The following is a 14324-nucleotide window of genomic DNA, read 5'->3' as shown; positions in this document are numbered from 1 at the left end:
TGGTAAAGACCCCTGAAAAATGCACCTTTGACAAAGATGGTGCCATAGGAATGGAAAGACATATCAAATGGCTGCGAAATTTTCTGTTCCAGAAATAATAGAAATGAAGCTTTCTACCCTGAACTGCATGTATAGCTACTGAGTTCAACTGCCCTGGGCTTATAGTATCCTTCTGTGCATTACGATGGCCTGAGTGTTGCAAGTTTCTCATCATGCTCCCTGGTTGGCTTTTACAGGAGTGATCTCATCACTGGCACTTTTTTGTTGCCTTTGCTGAACGCTGTCTTACCTACAAAGCCACCTTCTGAGCAGTTGCTGGGACAGTATTTTATTACTTAAATCCAGTTCTAGCCCAGGAACTTCTGGTGGCAATAAGAGCTATTAAATAAGTTTGAGGTGGGTACAATGTTTGGGATGCTTCCCTTCCACCTCCTTTCTCCATGAAACTCATCACCTTGGATAGAGGTAGAATTATATTGAGCAAGTGGAGTAGTGACTCAGAGTTGAGGATGAAGAGGCCAGTTTCTGCTAGATACTCTTCCAGGTAATCATTGAAGCTTTGCTGATGCTAAACAAAGGCTGAAGTAAGCCATGATTTGTCTTAAAACTCCCTTCAGATGCTTCTTAAGGAAATGAAACAACTTTGTTTTTAAAAGAGTCCTAAGGTATTCTCACATAACTACAGAGAAAAGCTGAGTGTTATGTGCTAGCTTACCTCTGGCATCTCAGATATTTTAGTTTAATTACTCTGTAGTTAACTATTAAACTAGTTCATACTCCTATTGGGCTGTTTCGACTTTAGAGATTTTGACCCCCTAGAATGGGTGTAATCGGAAAGATAGAAAATAACAAGTATTGGCAAGGATGAGGAGAAATTGGAACCCTCACACATTGCTGGTAAGAATGTAAAATAGTGTAGTTGCTTTGGAAAACAGTTTGGCAGTTCATGAAAATGTTAAACAGAGTTATTATATGACTCAACAACTCTACTCCTTGGTATATACCCATGAAAAATGATAACATATGTTCACACAAGACCTTGTACACAAATGTTCACAGCAGCATTATTCGTAATAGCCAAAAAGTGGAAACAACCGAAATACCCATCTGCTGAAGAACAGATAAACAAAATGCAGTCTATTTATGCAATAGAATATTATTCGGCCAAAAAGGAATGGCATACTGACACATACTACGGTATGGATGAACCTTGAAAACGTTATATTAAGTGAAAGAAGACAGCCACAGAAAGCTACATGTCGTATGATTCCATTTATATGAAATGCCCAGAATAGGAAAAATTCATACAGGCAGGAAATAGATGAGTGATTGCCAGGGGCTGGGGTGAGGAAGAGGAAAAGAGAGTGACTGATAACAGGTATGGGTTTCTTCTTGGGATGATGAAAATATTCTGGAATTAGATGTGTTAATAGTAATACAACTTTGTGCATATGTTAAAAACCATGGAATCGTCCACTTTAACATAGTGAATTTTATGGTATGAATGATATCTCAATAAAATCTTTAAAAAGATTTATATACACATACAATTAATTATGTATTAACTCTATCTCTCTGAGTATAAAGATGGTATCAGGCCATTGAGTACCAATGCATGTCTGCCATATATGTTTAGCTTTCTTTAATTTGTTTGTAGGCAGCATAGCCTCCTTCCAGGCTCCCAATGCCAAAATTCGGCTCGTGGTCCTTGCGCTTGGTGTGTCTTCCTCGCTGATAGTGCAAGCTGTGACATGGTGGACAGGAAGTGGTTTGCAAAGGTATGGTCCGTATCTTGTGCACCTGTAGGCAAATAAGTGTGGTGATCTGTAACCCACGGGGAAGCTGGGACCAAACGTTCCAGGTTATAGTATTTACCTTCCATCTGGCTGAATAGAAGTTTTCTTTTTTCCTCTTTTTACAAAGTCAGGACTGAATAGTTGCCATCAGTCTTGATAATGTTTTGAGAAAGAAGGAATTTTAACAAGTTGCTTAGGTAATGGACTAGCTACAGGCTAAGTCATGTATATTACTGCAAATTACCAATTAGACTATTTCATTTATTCATCCTAGAAAGCTATGAAATTCATGATGGACATTGCTCATTGAAACCCATTAAAAGTCTTTAAAAATACTTTTGCACTTGCAGGTACCTCAGAATCTGGGGATTCATCTCAGGACAGATTTTTCTTGTTGTTCTCCGCATATGGTATACTTCACTAAACCCCATCTGGAGTTATCAGATGGCCAACAGAGTGATACTGACATTGAGTACCATCGCCACACTTGATCGCATTTCCGCAGGTAAGGGTGTGCCTACTTTATTTAGGCATATTTTCTCTCTTGCATAGTTTACCTTTCTTATCTAAATGGAACACATCTTGGAAAGGTAAAAATAGTCCTTCTGCACTATTTCTCTATTTCAACTTTTTCTCCCTCTGAAATAGTAACTGGTGCAGCCAGTGGACTATTCTCCAAGCAGAAGGCACCTTTTCCTTGCTAGTACAGAGACAGAAAATAAAAAGTGGTCTGTGGCTTGTGTCACTGTGGAGTGGGAGAGTCGACCAGGCATCCTGCTCCCAGTGGGCTTTCAGCTCTTTCTCCTTTTCCCCTCTGGACAGGGCTTTCCGAGATGGGATTCTTCACCCCTCGTCCTCCATACTCACCTCACTATGTCTCTCATACCGTAGAAAGTTGTGAGCTAGGGCTGTGGGAACTACCTGGGTTTGTTTATTTTTTTTCCAGGAATCTGAAGCTATTTGAACTCCAAATCTGAAACTTGAAAAGAAAGGCAATCTTCTTGCACATTCATTCCCACCACCTTTCAAATCACCTGTCTCCCTCTGGAGCTGACTCTCCCAGACATTCACATACCCAGTTCAGATGCTGGCTTCACATGCTAACTCTTGACCCTTCTGAAAAGAAGGGAGAAGTGTGACTAGATTCTAATTAATTTGCTCCTGGCTCCTGTAACTTTCAGTGAGTCACTGTTCTTTGTAAATACAAGGAAAAATCTCACGGAACTTGAGAAGGTTTTGGCACACCATGAACAAAATCCTTTTGACCCTGATTTTGACATGAATTGGGGGTAGTAAGAATAGAGGAACATCTTGCAAGTAAATTGGTCAAGTGACATTACTGTTCATTAGAACATTTAGATCTCGGTCTAGTACCCTAATATATGTTTTATATTTTATAAAACACTAACATTTAAAAGTAGAAACTCAGGCAGCAAATCTCACGGATACAGCCTGATAAGGATCTGAACTCAGGGTATCCTTTACACTTCCTGACTTGTGTTTTATTGTTTCTCACCTCTGTTTTAAATTTATGTGACCCAGTTATTGGTTCCTTCTTGTTTTTACCCCTGTGCTTCCATTTATAAAACTCCAGGCTCCTCACCAGCTTCTCTGATAAGCTGGATATGTGACCAAACCAGGCATTTTTTTTTTTTTTTTGGTAGTTTTATTGAAGAATTGCTGGGTCCTGGGGGGAGGGTCACCCATCATAATACTCAGGAAATTCAGCTTAGATATCTCCCTTCTCCAAAGACTGCTTAGCCTTCAGGCCCTGACCTTCCGCCGTTTTCACCACCCTCTACCTTAACCCCATCGCTTTCAGCTCTGTTCCTCCTCCTTCTGACCCCTTTACTGGCAGAATGGTTTTCTACTTGTGACATCGGGCTGCCATCCCCCTAAGGCTTCCTTTGATCCTACGGAAGCCTTCACAGTGTCATAAAGCAGGCTCTCTGTTCCTATGAAGAAATTCTCCTGCCAGCGTTTTCTCTGATTGTTACATTTTTGTAGGGTATGTCACTTATGCAATGAGTTGAGACCCCTTGGTTAAACTGTCCTGGAAGTACAGTATGGTTACGTACACATGTGCTGCAGCCAGACAGCCCAAGCTCCAATCCCAGTTTCTCTTTACTTGGTGTATGATCTTGGACGAGTCACTCGTTGTCTCTGGGCTTCAGTTTTCTAATCTGTAAAATGGGATTACTAATAAAGCTACCATAACAAAGTTGTTGCAACAATTAAGAGAGTCCATATAGAGGGCTCAGAACAGGTCTTGGCACACGGTAACTGCCCAGTCCACGCACTGTTACCACTCTGGGTACCTGGAGGGTAGGATGAGAAGTCACCGGGGACCTGGAAGTGTTCCACTCAGATTGGACTGCGTCTGTTCCCTGAACATTCCATTCACTTTTCCTACATGTATTTTTGCTCCTACTGTTCACTTCAGATGAAGTAAAGAACTTTCTGCATGTTCACTTGTCAAATTCCAAAATTCTTTGTTCTTCCTAAACCATTCCTGATCCAGCCTATCTGAAATAATCTCTCCCACTGACTAGCTCTCAGCAGAGTTTGATTTGTACTGTAGTTACATGTCTCATCTCCCCTTCTAAAGTAAGCTCCTTGAAACCAGATGCCATTTTTTTCCCTTCATAAAAGTCTGTAACATATAGAGGTACATTTCCATGTAAATGACCCTTTTCTATTTTTTTATTCTAGATGGTGACTGCAGTAAACCTGAGGGGAAAAAGACCAGTCAGGCAGCCAAGGGGATGGCCTGTAGACCGCACTGGTTGTTGGCAGGGGCTGCCTTTGGCAGTCTTGTGTTCCTCACCCACTGGATTTTTGGAGAAGTCTCTCTTGTTTCCAGATGGGCAGTGAGTGGGCATCCCCATCCAGGGCCAGAGCCTAACCCCTTTGGGTGAGTTTGGGGTTGGAAGCAATTAAGAAATTGGCTGTTATGGTTGAAGGGAGAAATACCTCACTTGTTGAGCAGCTAGATCTGTGCCAGCCAGGTATTTCCTATTGTCCTTACCCTAGATATCAGCAACGTTGCATAAAATTATTGTGTACTCTGGAGGTGAGGAGCCAGAAGAGTATTTGCTCCAGTTCTGAAAAGTTACTACAGAGCAGATGAGGGAGCACTGAAGACTGTGCACAGCTCAGTAGGAGGTTCTGGGAGCTCCTGCAGGGGCACTCTGAGACTCTGAGGAATCTCCACATGCAAGACCATGCTCAGTGGCAGGGAAGACGTGGCATTCCCTGGCCATTTTCTCCAGAGTTCCCACTGCTCCCACCCCATTACAGTCATGGGCATTTGGTAGGATGAGACCAGAGTGCCTGATGAGAGACCACGTTGGCAGTTTGGGCATAGTTCTCGATTCTCTGCACATGAGGGAAGCCCAGAGAGAGCTCTGCACCCTCTGGTACTTTGGGACCTGCTCCTGCCGTGGGGCGCCCAAGGAGTTAGCAGTCTGGAGTTCAGGTGTTGGTGCACGTGCTTGGTCCTCATTAACGCTCTGTCTACTCTTCCTGACACCTCTTTTCTTCCATGGCCAGGTCCAACCTTTCATGTTAAACCTTTCAGGTCCTTTAAGGGAGAATCCTTAAAATATCTGCCTCAGGACTGAAATTCCCATATTTGGAGACACGCAACTTCCTGCTGGATCTTCCCCAGCATGTATCTGAGCCTATCCCACTGGTGTCTCAAACTCAGCATGTCCACGTCTGGACTCAGTAGCTCCAGTCACCAAACATGTTCCTCCTCCTCCATGCCTTGGTTCTCTGTCTCCCCACCCCACCATCCAAGCCAGAAGCCAGGAGCCATCCTAGAACTCTGAGTCTTCCTCATTTTCTGCATTGAATTGGGCGTTAAGTCCAGTTGATTCTACTATTTCTCTTAAAGAGTCTTTCCCTTCTTCCCTATCTCTAACCATATCTGCCTTAGTGGAGTCCTCACCACCTTTCTCCAAGGCTGTTGCTGTTGTCTCCTAGTGGTCTCTCTTCAGTGTGGCCTTCTCCACACTGCCCCAGAGTGAGCTCTCTAAAATGCAAATCTGACTCCATCACTCCCTTGCTTAAAACTTTTTAGTGTTTTTTTCCCCCCTCCCATGCCAGATCACTTGTGACAGGATCTGCACACCCTTCCCCCCACCAGATACACTTTTACAAATGCTCCCTACCTTATCCCGGTGCTTTACCCGGGCTGAAGTGGCTTTTAGTTCCTTAGAAGTTCTGGACTATTCTAGTCCTCCATCTGCATGTACATGCTCTTTCCTCTATCTGGGTTGCCTTCTCTGCATTGATATCCTGGCAAGCTCTTACTCACCCTTCAGAACCCAGCTCATGCATTGCCTCTGTGAAATCTTTTCTCATTATCCCAAGGATTCCTTTATGCCACATACTACCTTGAATCTCCACCCCCCTTTATATCTCCCATTATTATTCTGTGTTACAATTTAAACAATATTAGTTATTTGATGTCTTTCTTCCTTTCCAGACACCATGGTCCTTGAGGGCAGGAAATGAGAAAAGGAACTAATATTTATGACTTACTTTGTGTCAGGCACTGAGCTAGGAATTTTACCTATGTTATCTCATTCAGAATCTATGTCTTTTTGATTTGGATGCTTTAGCACATGTGGAAGAAAGGGAGAGAATGAAGAAAGGCACAGAGGAAGAGAGGGGCAGGGATGGAGTTTATTCCTTTTTCAAAAAATTAGTTTCAGTTGTACAAAGCAATATAATAGTTAGACATTTAAACCCCCCATAAACTGATAACCCACTCCCCAAGATACTACCCCTCTGACATCTTATATAGCTGTTACAATACCATTGACTATCTTCCCTGTGCTATACTCCACATCCCGTGATTATATATACCTATATATTTAGTTATAGTTACGGTCAATATTCTTCAACTTCAGCTTTAGGTGTATAGCACATTGGCCAGGCACCTACATGGCCCCTCTGATAAGTCCCATGCCCATCTGGCACCTTACATGATCTTTACAACATTGTTGATTATATTCCCCATACTGTATTTACTACCAATTTGTATTTCTTAATGCCTTCACCTTCTTCACCCTGCCCCCAACCCCATTTCCATCAATCACCCTGGTAGATCTAGTGCCTATCGGGCACTGTACCTAGTTATTACAATATTATTGACTATATTCCTTATGCTATACCCTACATCTCCATGAGTACTGTGTCGCAACCAATTTGTACTTCTTAATCCCTTCCCCTTTCACCCATCCTTTACACCCCTCCCATCTTAAAGAAGTCCCTCTAAGAGTCCTTGTAATACTGGTTTGTGGTGATGAACTCCTTTTAGCTTTTTGTCTGGGAAGCTACTTAACTGTCCTTCAATTCTAAATGACAGACTTGCTGGGTAGAGCAATCTTGGATGTATGTTGTTGCTTTTCATCACTTGGAATATTTCCTGGCAATCCCTTCTTGCTTGCAAAGTTTCTGTTGAGAAATCAGCTGACAGTCTTTTGGGGGCTCCCTTGTAGGTAACCAACTGCTTTTCTCTTGGGGCTTTTAAGATTCTCTCTTTGTATTTAACTTTTGGCATTTTAATTGTGATGTGTCTTGGTGTTGGTCTCTTTGGATTTATCTTGTTTGGGATTCTCTGTGCTTCCTGGGCTTGTATGTTCATTTCATTCACCAGGTTAGGGAAGTTTTCTGTCATTATTTCTTCAAATAGGTTTTCAATTCCTTGTTCTCTCTCTTCTCCTTCTGGTACCCCTATAATGCAAATGTTGTTACGCTTGATATTGTCCCGAAGGCCCCTTAAACTTTCCTCAATTTTTTGGATTATTTTTCCTTTTGCTGTTTTGGTTGAGTGTTTTCTGCTACCTTATCTTCTGCATCACTGGTTGGCTCTTCTGCTTCATTTAATCTACTGTTGATTCCCTGTAATATATTCTTCATTTCCATTACTGTATCTATTTCTGACTGGTTCTTTTTTGTGGTTTTCATCTCTTTGTTGAAGTTCTCCCTGAGATCATTGAGCATTCTTATAACCAGTGTTTGAACTCTGCATCTAACAGATTGCTTATCTCTGTTTCGCTTAGTTTTTTTTTTTTGAGCTTCATTCTGTTCTTTTATTTGGGACATGTGTCTTTGCCTCCCCGTGTTGGCTGCCTCCCTGTGTTTGTTTCTATGTATTAGGTATGGCTGCTATATCTTCCGGTGTAAGTAGAGTGGCCTTTATGTAGTAGGTGGGCTGTGGGGTTCATTGGCGCAGTCTTTCTGGTCACCTGAGCCACGTGCTCCAGGTGTGTCCCTCGTGTGGGTTGTGTGTGCCCCCGTCTTGTAGTTGAGCCTTGGTTGATAGTTGTACATCAACGCTCTCTGGTTGTGAGGACTGGCCTTGACTACAGTGGAAGAATTGTTGTGCAGGGCTGACCCTATGGAGCAGGATCTGCCTCAGCGGGGCTCTGGTGCCTGCCCAATTCGCCCCTTGGGTGTTTCATACTTGGAGATGGCTGGGTGATGCTCCAGCTCATTTTGAAGCTGGCCACTGGGGGCTCCAGCCCCAGGATAACCTTGGAGAGGACCCGCTGTAGGTTTATTTCAACCACAGCCTGTAACCCACCTGGGACCACCCAGTGGGAGCCAGAAAGAAATCTGCAGATGTCTCCTGCCCGTGCTGTGCTTGAAAGTGCCTTGAGAGGCCAAGTTGCGAACCAAGGCCAGCTGCCGCTAGTGTCAGCTTAGGGCTGCTCAGCCAGAGGTACAGGACATGCTCAAGCGAGATGCTGCTTGACTTAGTTCAGGGAACCTTTGAGAAACCCTAGGAAAGTGCAGCTTGAGCCAGGGCAGGTGGTCTGCATGAAAAGCCACTGAAAGCCACCTGGATATGCCTGATAGTTGGGCAGGGCCAGGTCTCAAACCGCCAGGGCTGGGTGAACAAACAGCAGAGACTCAGAAATGGCTGCCACCTGTGTTCACATGCCGGGAAGGGGGAAGGGCTCAACAATGAAACAATGGCCTCTGTCAGTTCCTCCATCCAGGAGAAAGCCACTTCTCCAGCCCCCCGTCACAAGCCAGACATCTCAATTCCCCACCATTTGTCCCTGCCACCTTTCCAGCTGCTGCCCAAGCACTGGAGCTCAGAGCGAATGATTCCATTAGTGGGTAAGTTCGTTCAGTCCCTTTAAGAGGGGCGCCTGTGAATGCAGCCATACTCAGTCTCACTCAGTCACAATCTCCGCTGATTTTCACAACCAAAATTTATGAGGACTTCTCTCCCCGGCACTGGAACCCTGGACTGGGGTGGGACTGGGATCTCTCACTCCTCTAGGGGATGAGGGGGGACACCCAAAGCCAAAATAGCCCTCCCGATCTTTAAAGGTCACACGTGGGTGTGGGACCAGCCCATTCTGCGTCTCTGACCTTCTTACCAGTCTGGAGGTGGCTTCTTCTGCATGTCCTTAGGCGATTCTCAATAATGGTTGTTTTGTAGATTAGTTGTAATTTTGATGTGGTTGTGAAAGAAGGTAAGCACAGCATTTACCTACTGCACCATCTTGGTTGTTCCAAGGAGTTTATTCTTATGTTTTAAAGCTTCATTCCAAACTTCCCTGTGAAAACAAGCATAAGTTGAGTGGAAGAGCAAAAGGAGAACTGGACCAGGAACCCAAGGCCAGGCTGGAGTCCTGGTTGGCAGCAGTCATTCACTGTCTAACTTTGGACCAGTCACATTGTATCCCTGGCCTTGTTTTCTCAGTGTAAAATCAGAGTTTTCTTTTCAGACATTTTATAATTATGTCGGAGCGAGACATTGAAGATGGAGATGCAACTCATGAGATCAGCATTCCCAAACTGTTTTCTGTGGAACACTGATTTCTTGAGACGTTAATAGGTACTCTGAGAGGAAAAAAAAAAAAGTATTTTAGACCGAATAGGTTTAGGAAATAGTGCATTTCATAGTCCTTTCTTGGTGATTCACAATGCGCTTTAGCTTATTAGACTCTTGGAAGTTTCTTAAACTTATTGGAACATGGAATTCCTTTTTTAGAACACCTGTGAACATGTCATAAAGCTGGTGTTTCTCAGAAACCTGTTTGAGAAATATTGCATTAGATCATCATCATCCATGTCTGTCATAGCAGGAATTGCTGTCTAAAATTCACTAGATTCTACTTAAGGGAATGGGTTGTAGATAAGTTTTGATGGGATAAAGAAGTGAGAGATGGGAGAAAGAGGTGAGAGGGGCTCAGAGGGTGCTGGAGGGACTTTGGGAAATGGAAGAATCAGTGCAGACTGTAGACAATGGGAGAATGAGGGCACAGGACCAACTGTGTCATAGTCACATGTTCCAGTCTCCCATCAGTCTCCGCACCTCAGCACTCCCAACCCTGTTCCTCTTACTCTTCTGTAGCATGTTCCACCTTCTGATAGCCTGTATTATTTGTGAATTGTGTTTATTGTTTGTCCTCCTCCCCCCACTGGAACATGAGCCCTATGGAGGAAAGGGATATTTGTTCACTACTGTGTCCCAAACTCCTAGAACAGAGCCTGGCACGTAATAGGTCCTCATAAACATTTGTTGTTGAATTAGGGATAGAAAAAGATTAACAGTGTGCTCCATGGCCTTTTGTCACACCTGGTCTTCTGTGGACCCAGGATGACCCTTAACCTTAGGAGGAGGGAGTAGGCAGGATAGCAGCTGGGAGCCTTACTCCACAGTCGAAGGGCCTTTGTGAGATTCTCAGTCCTGTGGGTGCTACTGTGTGTGATCTCAGGCCGGTTCCTTAAACCTTGCCTGCTGCATAGTAAATGCTATGTTTTTAAGCTTAATTTATATTCAGCTACTTAATTGCGTGCCATGTCCTAGCTATGGTTGCTGCTGGATTTCCCACCTAAAATTTAGTTAAATTCTTTTTTTCTTCCTCCTACAAGTTTTTGCCAAAGGAGCAAAAGAATGAAATAATGCATGGTTGTTTTAAAACACACAGCTATCAATTACTTATCAAACTGACACGGGTCCCAGAAAGGCAGAGACTGTAGATAAAAGCAGTATTGAGGTAGAGAAAAGAAAGAAAAGAGGCGAACTTAATAGAAACTATTCCCAGTGATTTTTTTCTTTTTGTCTTTGGCAGAGCCATTTAAAATGTGTCGCATGGTGGGTATGACTATAATATAACAGTCTGAGGAAGCTCACTCTGTTTCCCTTAAGCATGAAAGACTGCAGATAGCATTCAAGTCAGAGTTGTTTTCCCTTCAGTGTTCTGAATGTGTATGATATTGGATCCCAATGGGCTCTCGTTATTTCATTGGTTGTTTCATACTTATTATCTCTTGGGTGTACCTAGAGATAGGAGATATTTTTCTTTTTTTATATATGGGACAGTGAAATATGATTAATGTCAGATGTTTTTACAGCATGTCTTTTTTTTTTACAGAGGTGCAGTCCTGCTGAGTTTGGTGAGTGGATTGATGCTTCCAACATGTACATGGTTTCCAAGTACCAGTTTAATCTGGTGGGTTACAGGTATGTAGAGTTTATCTGCACATATGTCAGTTGTTCAGCTTGGTTGTCCAATTTGCTTGCAAGCATGTGCCCCTGGACTAGAAGTAGATGCCCAGCCATACAAATGTGTGCTGTTGCCAAATGGGCTATTATAACCAGCTGCAACCCCTGTGGCCCCGATGTCACCATGATTACCAATGACCGCTGGCTCCAGGTTCCTGCTTCCTCCTATTTCATTTCCCCTTTCCTCCTGTAGCTCCTCCTGTCATTTTGCCTCGACTCTGCTGACAGTCTCCTCCATCTCCCAAATGACTTTTACAAGGCATGTGTGTCCGGTGCCTTCACATTTACTACTGAAGGTCGGAGGAGATGGAGGGTTGTATGTAGCCATATTGCCCCCCCCCCCCCCAAGATTCCTTACTCCTCCCCCCTCCAAGATTCCTTCCTTCTCTGGTTTTCGGGAATGTCCTCCTTTGGGACTCCATAATGAAGCTCAATTTCCCTTTCTCTTCGATGTGTAGCAGTTTAGTTCCTCACCCCGCTACCCAGCTTTGGGGTCCACGTTGGCTTATTCAGTCTGACTCTTCCCAGTCGCACCCGTTAGGCTCACAGAATATTGGTGAAGTCTGTCATGCTTCAGGAGCAATCTACCTGCTTTCCTATGACTGAATTGTCACTCTTCTCCCTTCCCCTTAAGAGGCAGAAATGGTTCGAGTCAGTTTTAGTATTAAATACCGCGCCCCCTCCCCTGCTCCAACTCTGTGACAGAGCGAATACTATATTTGATTTCTGTGCAGAGCGATGTCCTTATACATACCAGTTAAGCAGGGTAGGCAGAGTGTTGCCTTAGATGCTGTGTGGATTTGTAAGATGGTGTATCAGTAATAGGGGTTGAATAACATAATAAGTAAATTTCCATACGCTCTCTCACCCTCACCCTTGCATGGAGATGTACGTGGAATCCAAATCGGTTGCTCAGTTAATGAGGATGACCAGGTCCTCATCCTCCTGGAGCTGGCTCAGTGGACTGTTGCAGTCCTGGTGAGCTGTTTTCACTTGCTTGTGTCTTTCCTGGTAGGCATCCCCTATGGGGTCTGTGGAAGTTCGTGTGAATTTTGGAGTAACCTTTCTTCTCATCAGAGAGGTGCCTCATGAGATTCCTCAAGAAAAGGACCGGATACTTTTGTGAATGCTGAGTTTGCAATGAGCATATACCTATAGCTTCTTAATCTCTATGCAACTGGGAAAGGAACATGAAATACATTGAAAGTTTGTTCAGCATTTATATCATGCCTTTTCTCGTGGAATATAAGCAATATGCTTATGGCTTCAAACATGGTAGAACTGAGGTCCACAGACACATCAACTGTTAAAGAACAGAAAAGCTGTGAATTTACAATGTTATGCTTAAGCTCATTTCCCTAGATAAGTAAGGTCATTCCCTTGAGAGTCACACCTAATCTAAGTTTGCAGTCTCTCTAGAGCAGGGGTGTCCAAACTTTTTTCAACGTTTTTCACCAAGGGCCATATGCGGTAAAATACACAAACAGCCGGGCCACTCACTCAAGGTGAAGTACGTATTGCCTCACCTGGTTTATTTAAGTAACTAAATATATTTTTGGAATTTGCTGCAGGCCAATTAAAAATGGATTGCGGGCCGCAGTCGGCCCACGGGCCGCAGTTTGGACACCCCTGCTCTAGAGTATTAAATAGTAGTTTAAAGGACCCTAAGGGCAAGCAGATGGAAGGCTTCTAATAGGCTATTGCAGTAGACAGAAAAGCAGGGCCATAATTCAGGAGTTTCATCTCCTACTCTGATCGCCTGCTCACCTGAAATAAGTTGGAGCTCACACTTAATTATCTGGAGATGGTACCCACTTTTCATGTGATTCATCCCTGGGAACTACATCATAAAGCAGAGTGTAAAAAAAGAAATCGTATTTTTTTCATTGTACAGATAAAGTTTGAAATCCCAACTGGGTCTCAGCATGAAATTAATTATGGCAAAGACCAAATTTCATAAGTTCAAAGAACTTTAAATCTTGATGGCAATTAGTAAAATCAAAGTTCTATTTTTAAAAAGATATTGATGTACTAAACAAATTCATAGGATCCCAGTGTACTATACAGTGTGCCTACAATTTTATTGTATGCAAAATTTCATCTATTGAAAATGAACATGTTAGGCACTATAAATATTATTGGGATGTTCATTTATTGTTAATTCTATTTGGTGTCTTAGATGTTGTAAAGATTTGGAGGAAATTATTTGGAAGGACTCAGTCTCAAACAAAAAACAGTTAAGGTGTGTAGTTAAGTGAAAAAAGCAAAGTGACTAAGAGTGTGTGTCATGTGCCAGCATTGGTGTACAAAAAGAAAAATGTGCATACATATATATTTCTATGCATAGGCTGTCTCTGGAAGAATGCAGAAAATGCTGACATTGGTTGCCTTCATTAAGAGGAACTAGTAGGTGACAATAGTTAGAGGGACTCTTTTTTATGTTTCGAATTTTGGACTTATAAACTGTTTAAAAATACAAATTTAGTGGATTTAAAAATACATAGCCTATGTCAAAATAGAAACTAAAAAATAAAAGCAATAACAGTCAAGGGAAATTTTAAGAGATGTTTTCTTTCCCTCTAGATAATTCTCTGTAGTAAGACAGAAGCAATCAGTCATTCTAATGTCTTTAGGTTAGAATATCAAATCAGAATTCATTCTATAAAAAGTAGTTATTGTAAGCTAGTAAACAGGAAAAATTCAATCTCACTAATAAACAAATGTAATTCAGAATTTGATACTATTTTCATCATTAATTTGGCAAAAAAATTTAGAAAAAATAATTTGGGCAGGGCTCAAAAGGTGAGACTTTTGGCAAGGTTTCTGGAGGAAATGAAGACTGGTATAAGCTTTCAGGAAAGCAACCGGCTATATAGGTAATTATTCTTTAAAATGCTTTTACCTCTTGACATAGTCATTATACTTCTAAGAATCTATTTTAAGGCATAATCAGAGATGTAGTAAGAGATTAATTGGCAAAGAAAGAT

At 42.5% G+C, this 14324-nt stretch overlaps 1 protein-coding gene across 12 annotated transcripts in view; it reads left to right on the top strand.

Moving 5' to 3' along the window:
• Positions 1 to 14324, top strand: part of CWH43 (cell wall biogenesis 43 C-terminal homolog) — a 106070-nt gene that overhangs the window by 55519 nt on the left and 36227 nt on the right. For all 12 annotated transcript variants that reach the window (XM_088789770.1, XM_088789769.1, XM_088789768.1 and 9 more), the window contains 4 exons: positions 1658 to 1778; positions 2147 to 2301; positions 4509 to 4710; positions 11207 to 11295. In XM_088789770.1, coding sequence (XP_088645896.1) covers positions 1658 to 1778; positions 2147 to 2301; positions 4509 to 4710; positions 11207 to 11295 — 567 coding nt within the window. The remainder of the gene's footprint in view (positions 1 to 1657; positions 1779 to 2146; positions 2302 to 4508; positions 4711 to 11206; positions 11296 to 14324) is intronic.

Source organism: Rhinolophus sinicus, chromosome 1 (assembly GCF_057876585.1).
Source record: "Rhinolophus sinicus isolate RSI-liver-muscle chromosome 1, RSI-T2T, whole genome shotgun sequence".
In the NCBI taxonomy this organism is placed as follows: Eukaryota; Metazoa; Chordata; class Mammalia; order Chiroptera; family Rhinolophidae; genus Rhinolophus; species Rhinolophus sinicus.
The sequence above is the reverse complement of the archived record's forward strand: the minus strand, read 5'-3'. Positions and strand labels throughout refer to the sequence as shown.